We start from the raw sequence: 18,231 nt of genomic DNA on the forward strand, positions 1-18,231 counted from the left end.
TTTACTTATGTCTGTACATAATTGTAAAGTAGAAGGTTGAAGGAATCTAGAATATTTTTTGCAAGTCTCTTGCTATTTGCTATGTAGTAAATATTTAAGCTCAAAAATGGCGAATTTTTAAATTCTCAAATTCATAATTGATTTTATTTATTTTTTATACTTCCAATTTTTTTTAAGCAAAACACTTTTGGCAATAAAAACTACAATACTTATACGTAATATTTTTCATTAAAGCGACAAATATTATTCATTGGTATTGTCAGAAAAATTACCTAAATTTTTGGGCTATTTTTGTCCCTATCGTTCCTAGAGGCGCAAAATACACCGAATCAGACTCTGTTGAACTTTCCAAGGTTAGATGTGAGACTTATCATTGATTATGTTTCCCAGTTTAATTTTTATTGTTGATTTTTAGTCCGTAAAAAGTGTCTCGTCGTTAAAGGGTTAAAATTGACAAATGTCAACAATTTTTTTCAAATTTAACTGCCGCTAATTAAAAAGTAGCCGGTCTTAAAAAAACCGAATTAGCGAAAGTCCACTATATTTCTACTTTTCATTCAAAACAAGATTTTTTAACATAACCTCACATTTGACATTTTGAATTAAACCGCCATTCGACTTTGAGAGATTTCAGATCTAAGGGACTTTACTGTATTTCTATTTTTTGGAAAATTAAGGTGACAAAACAAACTTGTTTTAAAATTGTTTTGATTTTCTGTTAGCAAAATCATATCTTTGTTGCAGAACTGAACCCTATGTTTTGAAGAAAAATAAAAATCAGTTGTGCTCCGTCCATAACAAAGCTTTTACTAACTCACTACCCAAGAGGCAATTTTTACTTAATATAGTAGAATTCCCTAAGTAAGGCATTAGGGGAAAAGCTCATAATTTTGGACAGTTTCTAAATTTGGACACTTTGAGGGTAAAATTAGACACTAAAAATAAATTGATTAAAATAATGGATTTTTATTCCAATATTTGATGAATAATGAATTCTATCTAAATATTTGTTCTTTTTGGAAGATTTTAACACTAAATACGTTAAATTTTGAATATGATTTGAGTTGAAATTGCTTTGTTGAAAATTCAGTGTGAGCAATTGCTTACAAGAAATATGACAGAACTTCGTGTTTACTTTTCAGTCTTATTTAGCTGTCGTGAGGTTACTAACAATGTTTTTTTATGTGATATTAAATATTCATTGAATATTGTGTTGATTCACGTTAGTTGTGATTTGTAATTTGATCTGAAGTGAGATTTGTCTTGTGAATTACGCTTTATTTTTAACCAAAAATCTTTTTATTTTCTTAAAACGCTCTTGGTTCCATCAGTGAGATTACTATAAGTGGCGCACTCTTAAGGATCTTAAGAGCTTCTATGGGAATTTCAATAGAAAATTCTCACTAATCTTTTAAAAGTGCACTAAAAAAATTGTGTAATACTTGGTTCTATAAGGCAGCTATTTTGCTTCTTGGGTAAGTTTAGCACATTTTTGGGCCTTTTTTCTTGCTTATTCTTTCTAAATATTTCTTTTAGGAAGTTGACCTTATTAAACGACACGTGGGGAAGAGATTATGAGCAATGCTAAATTATTTTCATCTTGTTTTTCTTTCGTATTTTTTAACGCTCATGTACACGGGTTACCGAGATTACGGTAGAGTCCCGCTTATCCGGTGGACCCTTCTCCGGATCAAGTAAAATAATCCAGAGGTCCATTGGTTTACAAGCTTCATTTGACGTTTGTTCGGTATCACACGGTATAACCCTGAAATAATCCGTAAGACACTTGAATTTTCAAAATTTCATTGACAAATGGTTTGGTTGACAAAACGCTATCTCGGCAAACGTATTTTGAAGTCTATTCGGTTTCAAATGGTTCTTCCTCGCCCCTGCCTTAAAGCCATTTATTTCTAATAATCCAGGAGACTTCCTGGGATTTTTTTTGGGTATCTCATTAAAAAAATTATGTTTTCACAGGGAGTTCCGCTTTGAACAAATTTTTCGGGACCAAAAAAAAGAGCGCGAATTAACTCCAGTGACACAGTAAAATTCCATAGGTAGAGGTGAGCATTTCGTCCAAACATACCATGACCGGAAAATTCGCCATTTTGAATTATGGTAGGTTAAAGGTCAACTTTGGAGGATTTATTTTTCAACCGATTTGGTTAAATTTAGTTTTTTTGGAAGGTACTGAAATTCCGAACCCGGCTCCATCGGTCTTCATCGGTAATGAACCGGTTAAGTACCAATTTTTGAACAATTTTACATCCTCTAAAAACCAAGTTTTTTCGGTTTTTGTGTTTCTCCAAATTGGCCCAAGAGTTTTCAATGATTTTTGATTATATTTTAGAGGTAGTCCTACATTTCGTCCAAACATACCTATGACCGGAAAATTCGCCATTTTGAATTATTGCAGGTTAAATGTCAACTTTAGAGGACTTATTTTTCAACCGATTTGGTTAAATTTGGATTTTTTGGAAAGGTATTGAATTTCTGAATCCGGCTGGATTGGTCTTCATCGGTAATGAATCAGTTAAGTACAGATTTTTTTGACTTTCAAATGCTTTTGTGATTTATAGTAGACCAATAAAGACCAAAGGTTATGCGAAGACCTAATTTACGAAGAGCTATATCTCGTAAGTTCGAGCATTCCGGAAAGCTGGAATGCTTTACTTAGTACTGATAGGTCAATTTGTACAAACGTACCATATTTCAGCACCTTTACCCTATTCTTGATACAGAGAGACTAATACATGTAAGTATTTTAGTAAGAGGAACAGAGACAGATAGAGTGAGAAAGCGAGAGAGAAGAAGAAAAGGACAGCAATATTCATGAGAAATTGTGAGAGCAAAGAGAGGACTTAAGTTCAAACTTCAAACCATTTGGATGTTGAACGGTGAGAGAAGTAAACAGTGGCGTTGATGAGAGTGAGAACGTAGAGAGGAAACTTTCATCGGCAGAGAGACACAAGACTTGGATGACTCATCCAATCCGCACGATGACGAATAATCGCTTTTCGAGCGAAAACAAAAATAAATTTAAAAAAAATCACAATATCTCCCTGTGCATTTCGGCTCTTGAGTAATTCTCGGATTTTTGCCTCAAGAGAACGTGTTTGTGAGGTCGTTTGGTGGAAAACACCCCGGAAAAGAAAATTTGTGCCGTAAATCAGTGAAAAAAAATGTGAATCTCCCATTTGATGTGCATCCTCAAAATTGAGTGATTTATCTACGTATCTACGATATGACCCTTTGCATTAAATTTGCCGGATATCAGTAAATTGCCAATAAAGATAAAAGGGAATTTTCTCTGATTTTTCTCTGGCAAATCTTTACTTCCGCTCTCACTCACACCCCACATACACCGGATTAATCCCATAAAGTCGGCAGCCAGACACTCTCCAGCCAAAAACATGACGTCACAGTATGTTCTTCTTAAGGTGAGATGATGAGTCAACATTGAGCACATCTCTCAATTTCACCAAACAGATTACATCAAACTTACGACCTCAAAAATTGTATCGAATTAGCATAAATTCTAAAGAGTAAACTCAACTAAAAATTCGATAGGGAAATTTATTATTTTAAATAAATAATTCCTCTTTTCCATCTTAAAGAATCAAGAGTAATTCTTCAGCATAAAATGTCTACCAAATGACATAAAGTTTTATATAATAAAATTCAGCTAATGTTATGTGCGTGTCTTTTTCTGCAAATTCATCCACAGTGCGACTCTTTCCCAATTTAAATTATGTAACTCCAGGGTGAATCATAATTACATTCAGGCCAAAGAGTCAAGATGTTAAGAGGTAAAAATAGAATTTCGTCTTCAAGCACAAATGTATTTTTTTTTCGCAAAGAAATTCGCATTCTCTGATGGAATGTTTATTTTTGCAAGATTGAAAAATTTATCCGAAAAATTATTTTATTCGCGGTGTTTTGCGCATTCATTTTACATAAGTTATCGTTTAAAATCATCGACTCATTGTCTTATTTAAAATCAAAATGGGAATTATCATCACATTGTTATAGAATACGTACAAATACATTTTATATTTTTTATACTAGAATTTTTAAAGAATTCTACTAGAAAGGTAAAATGCCATGGGAAAATTTGCAAAATTTAAAATCTTTCAGCGTACTTGTTCTTTTTCGAAACTTTAGACAAAATTTCGACACCTAAATTTTAAAATGATCAAAAATTGATTTTCCGGATAGGATCCCACAAAATACTACAACTTTTTCAAATATCGAAACCTCCAGTAATCATCGTTAGAAACATTCAAATCTAAAAACCATTTTCGAAATTCGATAACAATTTATTTTTCAATAATTATAGCATCAGTACACCTTTGAGATCAGGAAAATTTCATGAAGTCGAAATTCGAATCCCTTTCTTTCCCACACGCTTTGCATATGTTTTGTCTCATTCTTCGCACTCTTCTTCTTCTTTTGAACATCACAACAAATTCGATTTAGCTCAATTGAATTTCACGTGCGAAAGAATGAGATAGACATAATATACAAATCTTTTGAAAAGGAAATGGACACTAATTTTGATTTTCATAATTTGATCAATCAGGGCATTTTGAAATTGGAAACCTTTCGTTAAATACTAAAACTTTTCTAAACACTCCGACTTTATGAACTTAACCCTCTATCAGGTAAGACCGTTTTAAAACGGTCATTACGTAAATCGCATTTACTACTTTAGTGTACTTAGCTGTAGTTAACATTTCTTCTGAATACTTTCGTTTTCAAGTGCAAAAAAATCTATTTAAAGTAATCTAGGGTAAGTGAAAATTGATCTTGCCTAATTCCGGAAAGCTTGCAATTCCGGCCACCTTTTTTGTTCCTCGAATTTCCATGAATTTTTAGTTTTTACATACTGTAGAGATTATACAATGCAAAATAATAACAAAAAAATCTAGCTTCGACAAACGAGATGACGTGAAAAAGATATTGGAAGAATTCCCGAAGGGCAAGGAACTATGAGAATGAAGGTGGCCGAAATAGGGTACCAAAGCTATAGGGGAAGGTTTTGAACCTTCGTACTAAAAAAGGAATCCAAGATTTAAGATTTTTTACTGAATGCCACACAAACGTAATCAATTATATCACTATGTCAAAAAAATCTCTCACTTATTGGGTTCATAATTCTGCCTCACAAAATTCCTGGAAATCCTTGGATTTTCCTCTACAGGAAAATGAAAATGTAGTAGCATTTCTTACGAATGTATCCGGTACCGGAATGCTTCGTACCATTTCTTCCAACCCCTGTAGGCCTCATTTTCCCCGGAAACGTTACACCGGAAACAAAAATTTGGGCATCACTACTTAGATGGTACTTTCATCTAAATCTTTTCACTGTTTGTAGAAGGTATCACGCATTAAAAGATCAATTTTAAGCTATTTTTCTAACACATGTTTTTTGGCACTCGGAAAACCATGTTTTCCCTGCATTCTGACAGTCAGTTCAGAGCTCGGTTAGGTGTGATTCTCTTATATTCACACCTATTGTAATCCTCTGATTTTCTTTGACACCTCCAAAGAGTCTTACAGAACATATTTCGGACACAACTAATTTCAAAAATGACCAGCCATCAATTTAAAATGAAATGTGGAAAGTTTCACTTTAAAACAAGGAAAATTTTATGAAAAATACTCGAAATACATCGAAGTGGCAATAAAAGAATCACATCTACTATAAATAGTCTAGTTTCATCACTGCACAAATCAGAAAGAAGCAATCACACCTATTGTAATCCTCGTATTTTCTCTAATACTTCGAATCTGTCTTACAGAACATTTTTTGAACATCAGTGATTCTTAGAATTACCAGTGATTAATTTAAAGTTCAATGAGAAAAACTCCGCTTGAAAACAAAGCAAATTGTATGAAAAATGCTTAAAACGCACCGTATGGACAATGAAGGAATCACACCTACCATAAGCAGATTTAGGCTTAATGTTCGATTTGACAGAAGCGAAACAAAAACATCTGATGAAGTCTCACTTTGCTGTGGAAGTGCGTGTTTTTCTTCGAGATTTTCTTGAAAAATGTTGTAATCGTTGTAATATCATAATTTTCTTGTCAACTTGTTCAGTGGAATCTCTGGATGGGTCAAAATATCCAGAGCGTCGTGCACAGTGTGTCCCAGAACAGTCTGGAATTCACAGAGTTGGTAGTCAATGATTTTGACTGATATTTTTACAAACCTGCAACTGAAGGCAATCTTTGTGAACTTTTCTTCGCCTACAATTCCACCCCCTTCTAGCGAAAGATTTTCACGTTAAATATTGACCCTGATAAACCTTCTATAACTTGGAATGTTGTTTTTCTTCGAAAAGACTCTTGAAGCGTGAAAAAATGCATAAAATAATACACATCAGAATTGCGATTTTAGGCCCATTTTTTATTTTTGCTTCTAGAACCCAGGAAAAAAGGCCTAGGCTCCCAAGGTTGTCCGGAAATGTGAGATGTGGGATTAGCTATAAGAATATATGATCATGGATGATATTTATTTAGTAACTTGGAAAAAAATCAACATTTACGAACCTGCGACGTTACGAAGGTGCAAAACCTTCCCCTATCTATATTTTTATTCATTTTAAAATGTATTAGAGTAAATAAAGACGGTAAACTCTTTAGAAGATTCCAAGCAACACTCTTTCAGAAGAAAGAATAAAAAATCAATTTGTATTTAAAATATTACATTTCAAACTTGAGACTTTGACGCTTGCATGCAACTATGCCGAAATTTTCTTTAATATCTTTGATATTTTTTTTTATATTGTGTTTCTAAATGAAACAGTGAATAATTCTATGGATTTAGAAGAAGTAAAAAAGAATTTCATCAGTCCAAAAACAAGCGTTTAAATAACACTCTTCGGAAAATGATCCAGTTACCCCACCTTACTATATTACGAATTTGGCAATATAATTTCAAAAATACATTTTGCGAAATAACACAAGTTTCTATGCTTAAATGCAAACTCATGCAAATAGTATTTTGTTGAATAACTAAAGTGATACAATAAGAAATGAGTCAAAAATTTTATTAACGTCTCGGCCTTAATTGCAATTCTTGCTAAAATGATGAGAAAGGTAAAGTTGGAATGATAAGAAGTGCCTCATTTTTACTACAGCCACTGTAATTTTACTACAATCGTGTAAGTGTGTGCGTAAGTTGGTTCACGATCGTGTGTCACAAGTTCGGTTCGCTATGGCTGATTCTGTCAAAGCTGCTCAATCAGTCAGAGTGTTTACTAGAGAATTGGTGCCTTTGGACTTTGTCTGAATTATCTTGCAAGGTTTTCCTAAAATTTAGCTTTAGTTTTTGTGCATTTTTATCACAATTTTTTTGAAAACTTTTGTGATGTTATTCTGTAGATAACGAACTAATTATTGTGAATACCACCATTGAAGTGGATTAAAAATTGGTAGGAAATTTTGCAGTATCTCAAGTGTTTATTGATTTCTCTATATCTTCAGTGATTAAATCATCTTAGTGAGAAATGGACGATAGAAATTCTTCTTTTTGTACCCCACCCTTGATAAAAGTCAAGAATAAAAATTTATGCCTCGATGTTAAGATAATCTCAATAAGACAGATCTCAACTTGTTGAACGTCTTAAAAATACCAACAAAGGGAATAAGAAAGCAAGTGAGACAATCTCGTTCAATGACGTCAACATGGGAAATTTTAACAACAGCACTGATAGACTTAAATGGCATTAATCAATGAGGCAAAATTTCAACAGAGGTGAAGAAAAAAAACAAGAAATCATTCGAGAGTGTAGAGAAATAAGCGTTTATGTAAATTCTCGGAATTGAAACTTATCAAATGCCTTTTTATAGCTGGGAATTTGTACCGAATTCTCATAGAAAACTTTATTTGGAATTTTTCAGACAAACTCCTACATCATAAGGATGAATCGTGAGGACAATTTGTGCTGGTTTCACGGCAGAGTTTCTCGCGAAAGAGCAGAACAGATTTTAAGAGAAGGTAATCTTATGAAATTCTCTTATCGTCACATATTTCGGGATAGATTTTGCCGAGTTAGCTGTAATAGGTTGCACCTCTAAAGTTACAATTTGTGAAAAACAATTTACTCAAAAATAAGCATAATTTTTTAGGCCAGAAATATGATCAAGTTTACACTTCACATAAAGACCATTCTATATTGGAGTAGGTTTTATTTTGATAACAAAATAACTTTCATTCTTTGGTGAAAAAAAAAGAAAACAGTTAAAATAATACATTGTAAGGAAAAATATTTGTGCTTCGACATGATTAATATTATCGTCGTTTGCATTGGTAATATTGTTTATAGTGTATTTTGCATAGAACATGAGCTCAAAGACAGGGTCCCTCCTTTAACCGTTTAAGGACGAGAAGGTCAAAAATCGGGGGTCAGAAAAAATTACTTTTTCTGACTTTTTAGAGCAAAACACAACTTTAAATGACCGTAGAAAAAGTTTCATTTTTGGGTCACCGCTGCTGACCCAATCGTCCTTAAAGGGTTAAGACCATGTTTTGGCTTATCTCGTAAATAATCCAAAAAAAAGTTCGCACTTCACGATGTGGAGGAAGCTTTTGAAGCTTCGGATGACGGAAGTTTCGTACTACTCGATTTTTTCCTATTTTTCTTAATAAAAATGTCTATCGACATTAAACCTACTAAAACCTAGTTTTTACTAAAGAAAATTGACTTATCATTCTGATATATTTCTAAATTTTGAACAAAGAGTTATCTAAAACAAATTACGATACAATTTGTTCGAGCCGCAGTTCAATGTCTGCAAATTTTTTCCAAGGTGAAAAAGAAATAGCTTCACTCTTTATTAGGCTTGATAGCCCTTGATTTTACCAGCCTACACCTAAAATATTCTTAAAGGTGTCCTTTTATATAATTTCGAAATGCACCCTGTGTGCTGTGTACCAGTGACCTTCGAAAAATCACCTTTAGTGGTTCGTTTCTGAGATAAATTGTATCCACCCTCTGTTACAAATTTCCCAAGTGTGCCATGACTAATGTAGAAAGCCTGGTGGACCTTCTATTTTATTCAAAATATGTCGTAGTTTGTTCGAAACGTTTCGAACTTCAGATACACGTTGTTTACATTCACATAAACACGAGACTGTCCTTCGGAAGTGCCTTTGGCGTTATTAGTAAATTTTATTTCTAGCACTTATGGGCCTTCACTGCTCGAATATAGTTCGAATATATAGAATATAGACCATCCTTAAGTGATATAATTAAAGAAAAGCTTCCTAACAGCTGGAGCAAGGTCACGCACATCAAATAACTCTGAAAGAAATAATCTGCAAAACGGTGAAAATTTAATCGACTTTTTTGCAAAAATAAAGTCGATTGGAGCCAGGGTTACTACCCTTTTTGGTTATAATTGCATGGAGTGGGCGTTCTCCTTTTTCATCTCACAAATACCGGAATGTTTTTTAAATCGAGATAAATTCGTATAACTAAATAGTTATTGCGAAAGATTTTTCCAAGTATTTTATAAGAAAAGAACATCTCTTGAAAATAAAAACATCTGTTTTAAAAACAATTTTGAATACACACGGCTCTTCGTTATCCGGTACTTCGTTATCCGGGTGACAGCTGCCAAACATTGGCGGTTGATGTATTCAAAATTACTTTTACTAAACATGAAGTTTCTCCAGTGTGAATTAAAGTATTATTATCATTGTATCGAAGTTTTTAATACGTAATTGTGATAAAAAATGAAACATAAGCACAGCATGAAGAAAATTCTCTTGTTCTTTGTCAGACAGAAAATAAATTCACACAGCACAAAATATAAAAACAGTTAATCATTCAAAAAACCTATATGTCATTTTGTCTCCCAGTCAGTCGGATAACGAAGAGCCGTGTGTATCAGAAAATTTGAAAGTAAAGAAACGGAGCTTTCGAAGAAGGACATTATACGCGTCAAAACCGATACCGTATTAGTAAGATTAAAGAAGGATATTTTGGTTCTAGTTTGAAAAGGTGTCCCAAAAATCATGCAAGATTTGTATTAATTAGAAAACTGTTTCTTTTATCTAATAAATACTTTTTTGATTGAAACTTATAGGTTGTATTATATGGAATAGGTCGTCGAGCAAATAACCCTAATGGCTTTACTAGCATATGTGTATTCTTTCGTCAAAATTGTCCAAACCCTTTTTGCACAAATGTGGCTGAAATCTTCCATTAATACACGGACAGATGTAGGTTTATTGACGTAAGTGTCTTTAAAAAATAACCACTGAAAAAGCGAATGTTATTAAATCATATGATCTAGGAGAGCAAATCTGATCACCGATCCCATACACGACCAGAAAATATAATTATATATAAATATAATAATAATTATATAATAACAATAACCATCCCGATTTCAAACCTCTCTCCGGTAGAGGGGTTTTCTGTACCGATTCGAAGGTATATGAGAGAAAACGCACCTAAAAATCTAATGGAAGTTCGAACGTTTAAACCGACGAATTACACAAAAGTGAACAAGGTCATCGTATAAGATAAATCCCTTACTTAAGCAATAACCTAAATTGAGCTTCAGGCTTCCCCATTCTTTAGGTTTCCCCTGCACCTCCAGAGTCAACATGAAAGAATGTATTAATTTTTGAAAAGAAGTATACCCATTCATGATGTCATAACTATCATACAGTTTGTTAATTTCGTCAGTAAAAGCAATAGAACAATTTTTGATACACCAATTCAAAATATCATTACAGAAGGATATGGAGATGGTGTTTTTCTAGTACGTGAGAGCAATTCCTCCAATGGGGATTACGTCCTCTCAGTACTGCACCAAGGACAAGTCTGCCACTACCAAATACGCCGTCATGGAGAGGATGCTTTCTTCTCCATTGACGACAACAAGAGAATCCATGGCCTAGACTCCCTCATTGAGCACTATCAGCAATCATCTCACGGTCTAGTGACCAAACTCTCCGCAATTGTTAAATGTGATCCACCACCGCACGATTCTCGCTGCCATGGCCGAATGAACTTGCTCCATCGAGCTACAAAGGAAGGCAACTACACCGTTGTATCGGAATTACTGAAATGCGGCTACCGAAATATCGATGCCAAGAATCAAGATGGTCAAACGGCCGTTCATCTCGCATGCCAATATGCCGATGAGGCAATCCTTCAGAAAATCATCGAGTGCAATGCAAATATCAACTTCCGGGACATCAAAGGCAACACCCCGCTACACTATGCCTGCCGCACGCAATCAGCTTCAATGATACAACTCCTGATCGACTCAAAGGCCAACATACAGGCCCGCAATAACGAGACTGGCTGTGTTCCACTCCATGATGCTGCGGAACATGGAAATTTGGAGGCTGTCAGGGTGCTCCTGAATGCACATGCACCCCTAAGGCCTAGGTCATCCTCCGGAGAACTACCAATTGACTTTGCCCGGGAGAAGGGTCACAACCATGTAGTTGACTTCCTTGAAAACTACTCAGAATCTCCTCCGTCAACCTCCAGAATTCAGTGGTATCACGGTACACTGGATAGACTCGAAGCAGTGGCACTGATTGAGGAATATGCCAGAAGTTTGATAATAGCTAAAAAGCTCGAAAATTCCAGCCAAAATCAAGGAAATGGAATAGACAGTAATTCAAATGACGAGAACAATGAAAGTGACATCACTTCTGGAATTTTCCTCTTGAGATACACCGAAAAGAACAAAGGTAGTCAAGTACTGACGCTGCTATATGACAACCAACCCAAGCACTTTATCATCCAGAAAACGGTGAGTTTACTTCTTTCTAAGAATTCTTGTTAAGATTCCTAGAAACCCCAACAGAAAAAACTGCTAATTGATATTACCGTGGGAATCTAACGTGTAAATTAATCTTTCAGTCTCACTATCTCTACATCGATGAGGGCCCCTACATGACATCCCTGGAACACTTAGTACAACATTATACAAAATTTGCCGATGGTCTTCCGATAAATTTGCGCCATCCTGTTAAACCGAAACCCAAACCTCCCCTACCTCTACCATCAACAATACCAAAAACCAAGCGTGCCAAAGCTCCTCCCTCTACATCACCCAGCAGTCCGGAACATGTTATTGATGATTCACCAAAAGGTGCCAGGAGTTTTGCCCGGAACCGCAGTGACAGTGATTTTATGGAAAGTGGATTTGCATTTCGTAAGACACGCAATCTATCCGTCCCCACCAATGATATTATGAACAGGGGAGCTATTTTTGGAACCTCCCCAACATCCCCTGAAAGCGATACGAGTCGCAAAGCTTCAAAATCACCGGATTTCCGGAGTCTCAAGCATACGCGTCCAAAGAGGAACATCCTAATAGATGGACTCAATAGTTTGCGACGGAGTAAGAAAAATTCAGCGAAAAAGGAAGAAGAAGCACAACAGAAGAATTTTGATCAGCAACTAGAAATTGATACGAATCTCATGAAAAATTTATCATTTTCAACGGACTTCCTTGTTCAATCACCACCACTTGATACCCTTTACAATACACCAACAAACAATTGTGCCATTGTGGACATTGACATTGAGGGAGATCATAGCCCAAATAGTCAAGAAACTGACGATGCTCGAAATAGCAATGTATCCACAGATACTCAACCACAATTTGATTCCCTTGAGTACTTCACTGAAAGTGACGTGGCACGAATTGATGATCAGATGAAGGATAAGGATACAGAGGAGATTTATTTCATCGATAAACCCATGGTTGTGGACAATAGTCAATCCCAACAGGTTAACAATGGGAATGTCGTCAATGAAGCTGGGTACATTGTTATGCAGAAAATTCCAATGTTCATGGAACTACCATCTAATGCTAATTACGTCCCTCCAAATCCACCCAAATTCGATCGATTGGACTCAATGGCATCTGAGAGGAGTGAAAGTGAATTTGCCAGTATTCTTCAGCATCAAACCAGTACAGCCAGTACATCATCTCAACCAGAACACGAAGGAAGTGTTCAGAAAGCAACAAAACCCTACTACTTCATTCCCGCATGTGAGCTCAAATTGGACACAGTTCTGGGCGAAGGGGAATTCGGAAGTGTCTACCGGGGAAGCCTTTCGGGACCCGAGGTGGAAGCCGAAAGAATCCCAGTCGCCATAAAAACTCTCCACGATGAGCGATGTCGCAAGAATCGCGAAGAATTCCTCAGAGAAGCAAATGTCATGATACAGCTGAGGCATCACTGTATCGTCAAGCTCATTGGCATCTCCAAGGGACCTCCCCTGATGATGGTTCAGGAGCTCGTGGGTCTCGGCTCGATGTTGGACTATTTGCATCAGAACGGTGACAAAATCAATCCCAATTGCGAACTGAGACTGTGGGCATCGCAGATAGCTTGTGGCATGAATTATCTGGAGAAGCAGCACTATGTCCATCGTGATCTAGCTGCACGGAATATTCTACTGGCTTCCAAGAATCAGGCAAAAATCTCTGACTTTGGCCTGTCGCGTGCACTCGCAATGGACAATGATTACTACAAGGCCAGTCAAGGTGGCAAGTGGCCCATTAAGTGGTATGCACCGGAAAGCTTCAATTATGGCACTTTTTCCCACGCCAGTGACGTCTGGTCATTTGGGATAACGCTATGGGAAATGTACACACTGGGAGAACCACCGTACGGAGACATGAAAGGGGTTGATGTGAGTATTAAACTTCACGCTTATACAGAGCGTACATCTCCTTTTGTTTACTAAAACAATGTATATTCACTAAAAGATCCAGTTCTAGCCTTCCTCAAAGTTTCACAGTAACAGAAAAGTCCATGGAATTTTTCTCCTATTTTTCCGCGTGAGATTCCGGGGAAATAAACGCTAATATTCCTCTTGGAATTCTGCGGAGTTATCAGCTTTTTTTCGCGTGGATTTCCTTGAAAAAAAAAATACCGAAGTATTTTCCTGCAATTACCTAAGAAAATTCCCTGGAAATTTAAACAAAATTTCCATTGAATATTCCGAGTATATTTTCCATGGAAGAAAACGCGAAAATTCCGCAATTATTTTTCGCTCTAACGCTATAATTCTTGCGAGCTAGACATACTCAAATGAACGATATGGTAGGAATATTTTCAACTCAAAAGTTGCACAACTGAGTGTTCGTCTCATAGATGAATACTCTCCAAGTTCCAAGTTGCCAATTGGCACTGATGGTCCACTTATTTGTGGATGTTTTTTGTGGAAATTCTATATATGAAAATTCCACGCCATTTTTAATCAATTTTTGGAATTATTTTAAAGAAAAATATTTTAAAAAAATCCACTGGAGAAGTCGTGGAACTCCGTAATATTAAACCATGGAAGTCTCTAAGGCCGTTGCATGGAAATTTCCACGGATAATTTCGTGGAAATATAGAGGATTTTTCCGAATTTTTAAAGGGCTGACTGCCGATTATACGCTAATAATCCATAGGAAAAGCCGTGGAAATATTCGTCAGAGAAAAGTCCATGGAAACTCGCGGATATTTCTTATTATACGGTCCTATACAGAGTTCCGCAAACGTCCATGGAACGCTAGGAAGAAATTTAGCGTCAAATTCTATCTCGGAAGCTTACGCGGATTTTGAGCGGTAAAATCCAGGGAATTCCACGCGGATTTTTAGCGTTAAAATCAGCGGACATGGCAGAAAAGGCTGCTGGAAATCCAGTGGAATCGCCGCGGCCGTTGGCTATAGGGTTACATATGATTTCCGTCACGGAATCACGGATCGAACCAAGGCCTCTGCTTCACAAAGCCTACATTGTTTGTCCATTGAGCTGCCGCGACTCTACAGGTCTAGCCATTTTGCTAGGTTCTTTTTAACATTTAAATGAGTAAAAAAATAAAAATCAGCTCTCTCTAGTCACCTCTCTCTCTCCCTCTCATAGGTAATTTCGAACACATGTTTACAAAACAAAAGTTCTGTGCGCTGGGAATTATGCCCAACATAATATATGGGTATATTATGCATTTTCCAATTCTGATAGCCCATTTTTTCTCTGAGCGGCACATATTAAATTTTTTATTTAATTCATTTGAATTTTGAGACACAAATCTCTCGAAATCATAGTGTTGTAGCTTAAGAAAAAGAATAAAAGTAACAAGCGTCCACCGCCATCTTAGCGTTGGCGACCAACCTCCAGAGAAAAACGGTGGAAAAGTTCTTTAGACTTGGTTTTCGGTCAATATTCGAATGTTTTAATGGTGAATTTCTATAAAATTGTCACTGATTCGTATTTATTTTTGGAATAATTGACCTATTAATGTTAGATCATACGCCAAATATTAGTGAAAATATAAATAAATTGAATAAATAACTCTACCTGTCGAATTGAGGAACCGGTCGACTCGAGGGCACTTTACCTTGTCAACAAAATTTTGAAAATTCAACTGTCTCGCGGATTTTTTTATGTCACCCGGAAAAAGAGTCCACGGATAAGTGAGAGGTCTACTGTATAGCCATCTCACTTACTCCCACATGCTGTTTCGAAAACGTGTTATTAAAACAAAAGTTATTATACGTTGGGCATTAGTTTCAAAAGCGCAACTCACAATAATTTTTGTTTTCTGAACATATTTTTGACATTTCAGTGAGAATGAGTGAAAACTAAATCTAGTCATCTCGCTCACTCCATAAGGTCCTTGAACTACAAAACCTATTATTAACCTATCAATCCTATTATTTTTTCCAGGTTATAAAGCTAATAGAAGAGGGAAAACGTCTGCTAAAACCATCACTTTGTCCTGATGACATCTTCGAAAGAATGGAAAATTGTTGGAACTACAAACCTAAGGATCGTCCTACTTTCCGCCATCTAACAGAATTCTTTGCTCCTGACTACGCAAATGTCACGGAATTGATCAAATCTGAACAGATTGTCTGAATTCTAAAATCAGCCAAAAAATACTTCTTCGCATTGTCTAGCATTTAAACTCTAAAAACCTAACCCCTTTTCAGAGTTTTCAAACTTCACATCACTCTGTTGATAAGTAGATCGTCTGAGTGGAAATCATAGTTATGTAGTTCGTTATGATAAAAAAAAAGAACAGAAAAAATATGTTGTGAGCTAAATATGCTATTAGTCGATATCTTCTGTGTTATTATTAGTTTTTATCTCAAAGTAGTGTTTATCAGTTAAAGATTTTGCAATCAAAGTATTTTGATTTTAATATTAAAATATTGTTAGGAAGATTGTGGCAATTATTCTCTCGTAATGACATCAGAGTTACTAACAATCAGTTAATGTTTGTGAATTATTTTGTACTCTATATTGTGGACGAAACTGAATTATTTTTGTTTTGTCAACACAAATTTGACAATTCAGAATGAGTGCGCTGCACCTAATTCTATAGTTGTCTCGCTCACTCATATGCACAATCCCAGAAAACATGTTTACAAAACAAAAGCAGTTCTTCGCTCCCCATTAAGTGTAGAATTTGTTAATTCTAATTTTACTCTGTTATTTGTTACAATTTTTGTTTTAAATTAATGGCTACGCACGATATGAAAACTTAAAGAACTTTTTTTTCAATTACAAATTCGAAAAATAATCTCAAAATTTTTAAAATAGTATAATTTGCTAAAAGTCAGACAGTGCTGAAAGTCGGACGCTTCTTAAGTGTTTGCCTTTCCAAGTTTTACATATAAAAAAAACAAAAGATGTTCAAATGAATTTGAGTTTATCCGCGACATATTTCTTTGCCATAGCTATGCTAATCTTTGTGCTGTTTACAATATCATGCCATAGCCTTTAGGACATAAATAATAATCTCTCCTCTGCAACTTCACATTCCGCAAGTAAAACAGAAAACATTTAACAAGAAAAAAAAAACTTTTGCAAAACTCAAAACAGATATTTCTAAAAGATTAACCAGAGTCTAACAAATATGTTATTAAAATCATATTAACTTTTACTATTTATTTTAAATGCAGGAAAAACCCGAGTTTATCTGATGTGCCTTTTTTTAAAACTATTACCACTTACTATAATTTATAAAATAAAAAGAAAATTGACAATGTTGTTTGACAAGCAATATTGCAATAAATTTATAATTGTGTTTATGTTGAGGAAGGACAAGAGAGAATAAAAACAGAGTTTGGAGAATTGTTGTTTTCTTTTCCAATTTGCTTTTATGATCGACGAAATGGATAAGATTTTGCTGAATGCTGGAACTTGTGAGTTCGCTCTATCTACAGTTTGTAACTTCGTGTACCAGGACACAAAATGATTGTTGTCACAATTAAAATCCAACACTCGAATCAACCAACTCTCAGGTGAGGCTTGGTATTACGCTCGTGGTTTGTTTCAACATTCATGAGGTTAAATTCAAGCCTTATGAGTCTGTCTGAGGCTTGATTCAACCCTTGTTGAGTGCATATGAAAGCCTTGTAGTGAAAATTGTGTTTTCTTTACGCTTTCTTTTTTTTTATATGTGACTCACGTGAATTTAATGCAAAGGAGAATTTAACACCAAACTTACCAAGACCGGTCAAATTTATCGGTTTATAAACTTTTTAAAAGTAACACACATATTATGCATGTGTTTTCACAAAACATTCCTAGACCTAAGGATATTTATATTTGATTACATCGATTAGATGTTCTGATACTTCATCGTGGAAACGGAATCGAGAAGCACTGGTTGTACTTCTGGGGACTTTAATACAAAAATTCTTTATGAATTTTTCATACGAAAATAATCTCGACTGAAGTATATCCTTAAGTCGAAAACATTTAAGCATATACTTCAGCCGAAATGAAATTTTACATTAAAATTGATAAACAGTAAATGCTGCACTCACACTTGCTTCAATGAAGTGTTCATGAAACACGCACGAGTGTTCATGGATCACTCACGAGCGCGAGTATTCATGCAACACTCGTGAGTGTTTACGGAACGCTCCATGAACACTTATTAGAGCGTTAGCATTAGTCTCGTCATAGAAATATGAGGCTTATACCAACACTCATAAGCATGATTCAAAATTTAACCAAGCTTTAGTGAGACGTCACAACATTCATTTAAAAAAAAAGCTTTGATTCAACACTCAATGAAGGAATTGATAACTTCGCTTCGGAAAGTGCCCTTTTTGGATTTATTGATTTATAACCGGCTATACTTGTTCTCTTATTTGATTTGATTTAATTTCATCTATGTTTTTCCATCCTCAGGCAGCCATCGTCGTCTTAGCGTTGATTCCGGAAA

At 35.3% G+C, this 18,231-nt stretch overlaps 1 protein-coding gene across 3 annotated transcripts; it reads left to right on the forward strand.

Annotated features, from left to right (window-relative positions):
* Positions 1-2,950: 2,950 nt before the first annotated feature.
* Positions 2,951-17,129, forward strand: LOC129802246 (tyrosine-protein kinase Shark). Of its 3 annotated transcripts, none has more exons than XM_055847925.1 (5): positions 2,951-3,440; positions 7,912-8,008; positions 10,760-11,793; positions 11,904-13,691; positions 15,717-17,129. In XM_055847925.1, exons 1-5 carry the CDS (start codon positions 3,414-3,416, stop codon positions 15,906-15,908), a joined length of 3,138 nt encoding a protein of 1,045 aa, XP_055703900.1. In that variant the 5' UTR covers positions 2,951-3,413; the 3' UTR covers positions 15,909-17,129. The 3 variants fall into 3 exon arrangements, with proteins under 3 accessions (XP_055703900.1, XP_055703901.1, XP_055703902.1); XM_055847926.1 differs by lacking the exon at positions 2,951-3,440 and adding an exon at positions 7,242-7,442; XM_055847927.1 differs by lacking the exon at positions 2,951-3,440 and adding an exon at positions 7,454-7,765.
* Positions 17,130-18,231: the final 1,102 nt, after the last annotated feature.

The sequence above is a fragment of the Phlebotomus papatasi genome, chromosome 2 (genome assembly GCF_024763615.1).
Source record: "Phlebotomus papatasi isolate M1 chromosome 2, Ppap_2.1, whole genome shotgun sequence".
In the NCBI taxonomy this organism is placed as follows: Eukaryota; Metazoa; Arthropoda; class Insecta; order Diptera; family Psychodidae; genus Phlebotomus; species Phlebotomus papatasi.